The sequence below is a fragment of the Lepidochelys kempii genome, chromosome 4 (genome assembly GCF_965140285.1).
Source record: "Lepidochelys kempii isolate rLepKem1 chromosome 4, rLepKem1.hap1, whole genome shotgun sequence".
In the NCBI taxonomy this organism is placed as follows: domain Eukaryota; kingdom Metazoa; phylum Chordata; order Testudines; family Cheloniidae; genus Lepidochelys; species Lepidochelys kempii.
In genome coordinates this window covers 83,749,046-83,758,260 of record NC_136383.1, presented here as the reverse complement: position 1 = coordinate 83,758,260, position 9,215 = coordinate 83,749,046, and the positions used below count along the sequence as shown (strand labels likewise).

Here is a 9,215-nt window from a genome sequence, read left to right as displayed (position 1 = left end):
TAAAAAATAAACAAACAGGGCACTATGTTAGGTTTCTGACTGTAGGGAGAGGTTAGAAGGCAGATTTCTAATGGATCTATGCCTCCTACTCCACTTAATTCATGCTGATTTATGATTTCCATTCTTTCACTCTCCAAAGAGTTTAACAATTTGAAGGGAAAGGAAAACTATTAGAATAACTGCTAGTTATAAACATTGAGACATTTCTCACAAAGGATGATTAAAGAGAGGGCTTTTTTGCTTGGCGTATTGCTGGTAGCTAGGATAGTGTTCTTTGTTCAATCATGAATGACCCAGCAAAACCCTTATTATTTCTTTGATTGTTCTTTATTTGGGGTGTATAATTTGTATCAAGTGAAACAAATTCAGTCTGCTCTGTGTTGTGGTTCCTATCTAATGATTGAACAAATACACTGATCTTTGTTCTACAATCATGCATGAATACTAGTCTGCTCCAGGACATGTTCAAACCTGTAGAGGAAACAAGTTAATACTAACAGGCAATGCCAGGCACAACAAGGAACACTTAGCAGCTTGTGATTTCACTTCCAAATTGTACTTTAAAAAAAAAAATCCATCTGAACTTGTTCTTTAAAAATAAAGGTTTTACTTATTTGATAAGAAACATGGGATCACATTTGAGTTAAAAACACTTTACTCATACATTTTAATACAGTCCGCATTGATTATAGACAAAGAAAAACATGGAAATGGGGGAGGGGGAATTATATTTTATTTGCATAATGCCACCAATATACCAGGCGCTTTTCAAGCAGCTAGGAGGACAAGATCCTGGTCCTCAGGAGGTTACAATCCAAATAAACAATGTGCAAACGCATGAAAAAATATGCAGAAAGAGGGTTGCTTTGTGTAACCGGGTTGTACATCAATCTAGAGTACGTTTCCTCATGAGATTTCCAAAAGGGGAAGGGAAATGGCTTTTTCTGCCACTTTTGCATTCAAATGTTAGGAATATGTCCTAGCTCAGCTGACGAGTATTCGCAAAAAGAAACGGAGTACTTGTCACACATCCGATGAAGTGAGCTGTAGCTCACAAAAACTTATGCTCAAATAAATTGGTTAGTCTCTAAGGTGCCACAAGTCCTCCTTTGCTTTTTGCGAATACAGACTAACACGGCTGTTACTCTGAAACCTGATGAGTGTTGTTCGCATTCTCATAAGTTGATTTATCCTACATAAGCCTTGATTTATCATAAGCCTTGATTTATCCTACAACAAGCTCAAGAAAACTGCTGAAGATTTTATCAGCAAGTTTGGGAACAATCTATTTTTTTTCTGCTAGAGAATTTACTATTTAAGCCTTCCATGTCTTATATTTACATTAAGTGCAATTAGATCAGCCTCAGTAGGGCTTCTTTGAATGCATTAAGTAATCTTCCTTCCTTTTTCCTCTCCAAAATACTAAGGGTAATTTCACTGTTATCTGTAATATCATTCATGGCTTGGCAGAGAATGAACCCTCCTCAACTCAGGCTTCTGAAAGGAATTTGAGAATTCCCACAGGAAAGAATGCGTTTCTAACATCTCTAGAAACCTATCTTTTTGTTTGGAAAAACAAGCGTTCATCTTCACTCTACTGATTCAGACTTATAGAGTGTGCATGAGGAAGATGCAGGATCACTTTGAGTTTAATGAGAAAATTGGCTAGAAATAACTACTGGAGGCTCTCTTTTGTTGTTGAATATATCATATTGTACACATGTGTATCTTCCTGTCTTCTGTGGATTTTCTATGTGACTGAACTGTTCTACACTAGTATGCTGAAAATGCATCCAGTCCTGTGACTGGATCTTTTAAAATATTTTTTTAATTGCTACTAAAGCATAAGTTTAAAACCCATTATAGAATTTAAGCTAAAGTTTATACTGCAGCATAGAGATGCATATGAACCACATCTCATTTATTTATAGGCTTTCCTCCAGCCCTCATCAGCCTGGTATCTGAATGCCACACATTTGTGTATCTACTCTCAGCAGACCCTGTGAAGTTAAAGTAAATGTCACACCTGTTTTACAGGGGTTCAATGTCACACAGTGAATCCATGAGAGAGCCTGGAACAGAATCTAGATCTCTTTATCCCCAGTCTGTTGCCTTAATCACAACACCTTCCTTCTTTATTTCCCAATGTATAGTGTGTGACCCGAGAAGGAATTTAAATAGTGAATAGTACTGAGTGGGGCAGGACACTGGCCACCAAGTAAAACCATGGAGAGATACATGAATCCCCTGGGATTGTTGCAAGAACTTTCATAGTAGCGGCACAGGAGCCAGCAAAGAGAGCTGAGATCAGGGGAGTTTGATTGGAAACCTGCTGGAGGAGAAGGGAGGCAAGCCCCTGTTTCTTAGTGGCAGAGTGTGTGTTCTCAAGAGTGTCTGCTTGCTTGCTAGGTTGCTTTCAGTTTGCAAAGTGTGGTAAGGGGCAGTGTGTTGTGAGAAAAGGATCACAGCTGAGCTTTGATTAGGGGACCAGGCTTTCCTAATCAGCAGGCCTATAAAGGCAGCCAACTGGTCAGTCAGCAGCACATGAGCCAGAAAACAACCGAAAACAGGGGAATTTGGAAGGGAAGCTGCAGGGGGGATTTTGTGTGCAGTGTGGGTTATCTGTTGACAGAAGCTTTGGATGGGAGGCCATGCCTGTTACAGAGGCAGCAGGGGTAGTAACCACAAGAATGGACAAGACAATGAAGATGGAGGATGTACATTATTCTGGAGAGGGTACCTGAAAGATGCTTCATTTGTATGATGTGCTGCCTGATAGAGCTGATGGAAGAGAAGATCTGAGGTTTTGAAATGCAAGTAGAAACTATGGTTGAGTTTTGAAGGGGATTTGAGCTGATGATGAAGGAAAGGCCAGAAGAGGTTGAAGGGGAAAACTCAAGACTTGCAGATGGAAGCTGGACTGGACAACTGTGAGGATAGACTGCTGGATGAATTAAGTGGCCAGTGGAAACATGTGCTTACAAGAACCAGTCAGAGGAAAAGATCAGCAAACACAGGAGACAGAGCCAAGGAATAGGTTTGCTGAATTGGAAAATGAAGGGGAGAGAGAGTCACTAACAGAAGATGGGAGATCAAGGAAGAGTGGCTAGCCCTACAAAAAGAAGGGCAGAGACAATGGAGATAACCAGAGTTCAGAGCTACAGGAAGACAGAGGATGACTCTCAGAAGATTGCAAGTGAGAACAGAAGGCAAAAAGATTTGCATCCAGAAGGGGCAAGGTTGGAGAATCACACCAATACCAGGAATTCAAGAGCAATGAATAAGTAATAACCACTACAGAAGATCCACATTATTGCCTGGAAACTTCTTGGGAGCCAATCAGGAACCATGGGGCTGCTGTCTATCAAACTCTTGAGGCAGAACTTCCTGTGGTCTGTGTCCACAGCAGGTCATGGGATGTGTAGTGCAAATTGGTTACAGCTGCTGTTGGATGGCAGCCTGGAGCTTTCAGTTGCCTAGGAGCTCTACTAGCCCGAGTTCTAGACTTCTGGGGCCTTACACTGAGGATAGGATGGAGATTAAAGATAATCTAGGAATAGCCCACCACCTAAATGAATATGTGGCCTCAGTTCTTAAGAATGAAGAGCCTGGGCACAGTAGCAGGGTGTCTAATGAGAAAGAAGATAAGTAAAAATTACAAGATCCAAGGTGGAAGCCAAACTCAAACAACTTAATGGGACCAAATTGGAAGCTGTGGATTGTCTTAATCTAAGAATATTAAAAGACCTGGCACATGAAATTACAAGACCAATAGCAAGGATGTTTAATGAATCTGTAAACTATGGGCCATACCCCACTGGAGAACTGCAAATATAGTACCTATATTTATGAAAAGGGTGGTCGGGGAGAAAGTGGTATGGGAAACTATAGTTTGACCTGAATTGTATGCAAGGTCTTAGAACAAATTTTGAAAGACAGAGAAGGTAAGGATAGAGAGGTAAACAGTAACTGGGATAAAATACAACATGCTTTTACAATGGATAGCTCATACCAGACCAACCTGATCTCTTTCTTTGAGAAGACAACTGATTTTCTAGACAAAGGAAATGCAGTAGATTTTAAGCTATTTGAATTTCAGGAAATCAATTGATACAGTTTCACATGGGAAATTATTAGTTAAATTGGAGAAGATGGGGATTAATATAAGAATCGAAAGGTGGATAAGGAACTGGTTAAAGAGGACACTACAGTGGGTCATAATGAAAGGTGAACTGTCAGGCTGGAGGGAAGTTACTAGAGGAGTTCCTCAGGGATCAATGTTGGGACCAATTTTATTTAACATTTTCATTCATTACCTTGGCACAAAAAGTGGGAGTGTGCTAATAAAATTTGCAAATGAGACAAGGTGACGTGGTGTTGCAATTATGGAGGAGGACCAGAATATCATAAAAAAAGATTTGGATAACCTTGAAAACTGGAGTAATAGAAAGGAGATGAAACTTAATAGTGCAAAGTGCAAGGTTATGCATTTAGGGACTAACAACAAGAATTTTTTCTTATAACCTGGGGACATAACAGTTGGAAGTGAAAGAGGAGGAGAAAAACCTGGATGTATTGGTTGATCACAGGATGACTATGAGCTGCCAATGTCATGGGGCCATGGAAAAAGTCAGATGCAATCCTCGGATGCATCAGACGAGGTATTTCCAGTAGAAATAGGGAAGTGTTATTACCATTATACAAGGCACTGATAAGACCTCATCTGGAATACTGTGCACAACTCTCTTAAACATGGACAAGCAAAGAAATTCAAAGTAGAACAGGTGCAGAGAGAGGCTACTAGGATGGTCAGAGGAATAGAGAATCTCCTTTATGAGATGAGGCGCAAGGAGCTTGATTTGTTTAGCCTAATGAAATTAAGGCTGAGGGGAGATATAATTGCTCTCTATAAACACATCAGAGGGATAAACACAAGGGAGGGAGCAGAGTTAAGAGCCAATGTTGGCACAAGAAAACTTGGATATAAACTGGCCATCAACAGTTTAGGCTTGAAATTAGGTGAAGGTTTCTAACCATGAGAGCAGGGGTCTCAAACTCAAATGAGCACGAGGGCCACATGAGGACTAGTACATTGGCCTGAGGGCCGCATCACTGACCCTGCTGCCCCGGCCCTGCCCCCATTCCAACCCCTTCCCCGAAATAAATTCTTACAGCTGTTCAGTTGAAAAGCTCTAGTATCTCCATGTTTTGGAATAGGAACTTGAAAAATACAAGCCAGGGATGTATCTTTTGCTTATCCTTGAAAAAACCCCCACCCAAATCTGGCCAAATTATAAGCTTTTGAAAACTCTCAGTTTACACATGCTCAGCAGAGACTTAGACTTTTGCAGCTCAGTTCTCTAATGACTCAGTTTGCCTTGGGCATACTACATCTTAGGGCTACTGGGGCAGAGTAGAACTTTGCCTGAAATTGCTGCTTCTGGCTGTGAGAGTGGAAGTAAGGACTGAGAGTAGGAAGGCTGTCTCTCCTGTGCTCATGAGCACTCTCCTGCAAACCCCCAGGCAGTATGGAGGCAGAAATTTCCTGACTTGAATGCTGAAGGGACAAGAGCCAGATTGGGGGGACACAAGAGAGAGTAGAGTGGAACAAGGACACTGGCTGGGCATAGACTTGGAGTGAAAGCTAGGGGCGGGGAGGGATGCTACACTGAGATTGGATGAGGAGCTGGGGGTGGGAAATGGGACTGAGTGAGCAAGGAAACTGGGACAAGGAGCCTGGGTTGGGAAAGACTGTGGCTTGGATGGGGAGCCTGGATGTGACTGGGCAAGGACAATGGGAATGGAGCAAGGATTCTGGGAGGATCTAGACTGGGACTAGTTAGGAAAGGATCTGCAAGGAGGGGGAGAGCCAGTACTGGAAAAGGAACAGGCTAAAGGGACAAGTGGTAGAAGGGGGCAGTCTTGTTGAGGTGAGGGGGTCACAAGGGTCTGTTACCTGTAAAGCATGCTATACGTCAGAATTTAGACTGAAAGTCAAGATTCTGAAGACTCAGCATTCCTCTGCTGTCTGCAAATATCTGTGAAACCCTCTGGAAAAGGGAGTGTTCCATTCCCCCTCTAGTCATTAGTTCACGTAGAAGATAACCTACTGCTACTATCAGTTACTCCGTGAGCTCAAGTGGCAGAAGTCTGTGCTATGGATCTAAAGGTTCCAACCCTGCTGGATGTCATGATGGAAATGGGTTCAGCTTTTCTTTAAAATTACACACAAAAACTACGTTAAAAGAATGTTAAGTTTGCTAAAGCAAGCACTCAAAAGCTAGGAAGTGCCAGAATTAAAGTTGCCCATGTAACCTTAATTTGGCTCCCCTGTGCGTATGTATTATGATACAGTCTTTAATTACAGGATCATACATTATATTTTCCACTGGACCCCTGCCCCATTCAGTGCACAGCATGTCCACTCATAGGTGCTGGAACTAAGGGTGCAGCATGGTTTGAAATGGTGTCAATCACATACAGAGTTTACAGTTTGGTTCAATGGCTCTCAGCACCCCCAGTATACAAATTGCTCCAGAACCATTAATTTTGGGTGCTCAATTTGAAACAACTAGGACCTGATTTTTCAGAGTGCTTTGAGTTATATAGCACTCTGTATGTTCAAAGCACAGCTCCCATTGACTTCAGTTGCAGCTGTGAGTGCCCAAGTCAGGCACCCAGAAAATGAGGAACCCACAATTAGTGGCCATCTGTGAAAAGTTTGGTTTAAGTGACTTGCCCACATCACATCGGAACTATATGGTAGCAGTAGGGATAGAACCCAATTTTCCAGGACAGCACGAAAGGGCCTTAACCACAAGACCATTCTTTTTCTTCATTCAAGCTACTGCCTCATTCACTACCCATCTTTCAACTTCTGCAGCAAATGACACAGGACTCCTGCATACAACACCTTCATTCTACACAACCAGGATTAATTCCCAGAAACTGTCCATTCTGTGCACTAAACGAGGCGCCTATAACATGATTTTAATGTCATTTTTATGTGTAATATATAGTCACATTGCTTTTTAGGACAATAGAGTGAATCTATTTTGTAATTTTTCCATTAAATCCTATTTATTGTGCATAGATTTCGATATAGATGGTTTCCAAATGAAAAAAAGTCCAAAATAGTGTGGGCCAAGTTGGCATCCCCTCCTGTACCCCATTCTCCAGAAGGCACAGATTGCACCTGTGTACCAGCCTAGTCTCTTGTGTCCTAGGAAAGGACAGGTGATTCCCACTGCTGTCGTTCCTCAGAGGTTCTAGCATTGTAGGCTGCTTTGAATTCCACTGGGGATTCCAAAGGAACCTCACCAGCAGAGGCTACAATAGCACTGCACTCCTCCTTCCTGACCAATACCGCTCGCTTTTGGGGAAGTCCTGGCCCCCCTTGTGCCTGTCAGTCAAGTGGAAGTTCCCCCTTCTTCTAGGGATCTACTGCTAAGTATTCTACATGGGTGAAAGTTGCCATCAACCCTGGGTGAATGTTGACCGGTCTCTTTAGCAATCCCATACAAGTTATTTGTATCTCCAGGCTCAAGGCCAGATTCTATTCTCATTTATACCCATATAACACCACTGATTTTAATGAAGTTATTCCAGATTTATACAGGCATAAATGAGGCAGGGGAGCGGGGCTGGTGGAGGGAGAAATCTGCCCATCTGGCTTAATTTGAATGGATTTGCTAAAAGATTAACTGGATGAATTATATTAACTAGATATTTAAACAACATTGGGTTCAAAGTCTGCTGGTCTGACCTTCATAACAACAGATTTCAGAGAATACCACCACCCATGCCATGTGTACCAAACAATTCCATTGTCTGTCTTTGCTGTATAAGGTCCTTTGTAGTACACACCATTCAGGTTGGAAGAGTGACACCTGGTGGGAAAGAAGGGGAAAACAAAAATAAGACATTCATGTTAATTAAACAAATCTGTTTTGTCTAAAAGCTTCAGGGATTTGTAGTTGTTGCATGAGCCAAAAAAATCACTATGTTGATGACAGTCTAGTTTGACAGCTGCAGGAATCTGTATTCATGGGACTCAATGCCACTAAACAATAAAGGCTAAATTAGGGCACAATTTCAAGGGTTCTTAGCGGCTCCAAAACAAAAAATCCTTTGTTCCTTGACTCCATTCCTTTAACACCATTAGTTCCCTGACATTTTGCCTGCTAATCTGCTTCATTAGAGAATGTTTCCAGACTTGTTAAGATCAAACCTAGCAACAAGGGTATGTGGCAATGAAAACTTTGTGAAAGGAACGTGGCATTGTTCCTCTGTTTGTTGTTTTGGAGCAATTGCTCTAAATCCTGCATTTACTGCTAACAGTTGGAGTTTCACATGCAAAAATAAGAATAATCACCATCAGCTCAGCTATTAAACTACTGATTTCATATTTGTTGGAAAAATATGAAATCTCTCTACAAGTTAAATATAGCCATTCTGGCCATCCTCCAATAGCTGGATCATCTGAGTTGCCATTTCAATTGGCATCCTTCTCTGGCTCTCTAATACATTGCAACAGTATAAGTTACATTTGTAACTGTCAAAGAAATACTTTGCTATGCTACAGCCCCTCTCCCTCATTAATTTTGTTTCCATGAAGAAGAAGGAATGATTGTGATTATATAGACATTTAAACATTTTTTTTTGCAGGATATTGTAGTGAATCTGTTTAGCTATAGCTCCAATACTAGATTATAACAACTGTTGGGTTGGTATTTTGTTGTTATTAGTAGCTAGTTGTCACACATTATGATGGATTTTAGAAGGCTGACTTTAGGTAGAATTCAAACAGAAAACAATCTAGAATGAGCTTTAAGGATATAACTATTGGCAAATGTTAGTCTCTCTAGGTATGTTTGCACATGTTTACACTCAACAGTTACAAAGAACTGAAATAGAAGCAATAATAATAAAAGCCATATATTAAAATTCTTATTTAGCTGGTTGTTCGTTGCAAACACTTTTTAAAAATTGAATCATGCCATATACCAGCTGAAAGTTTATGACCTGCAGATATAAAAGGTGGTTTTGATTTTCAAAAGGATAAACTGATGACAGAACTGACATGCTCAATATGTCGTACACTTTCCTTACTGGGTAGGCATTTGTTTACTTTGCACTACTCACTCAAGCACAAACTTCCTCAGCAAAGGCATAGAGGGTAACAGGTGGTGACTAGCTACTGGACTTCTTTACTG

At 41.1% G+C, this 9,215-nt stretch overlaps 1 protein-coding gene across 3 annotated transcripts in view; it reads right to left on the bottom strand.

The window, feature by feature from the left end:
* Nucleotides 1-604: 604 nt before the first annotated feature.
* FGL1 (fibrinogen like 1) overlaps nucleotides 605-9,215 on the bottom strand; it is a 68,006-nt gene continuing 59,395 nt past the window's right edge. For all 3 annotated transcript variants that reach the window (XM_073341909.2, XM_073341906.2, XM_073341908.2), the window contains exon 9: nucleotides 605-7,889. In XM_073341909.2, the coding sequence (XP_073198010.1) occupies nucleotides 7,730-7,889 (160 nt within the window). In that variant the 3' untranslated portion in view covers nucleotides 605-7,729. The remainder of the gene's footprint in view (nucleotides 7,890-9,215) is intronic.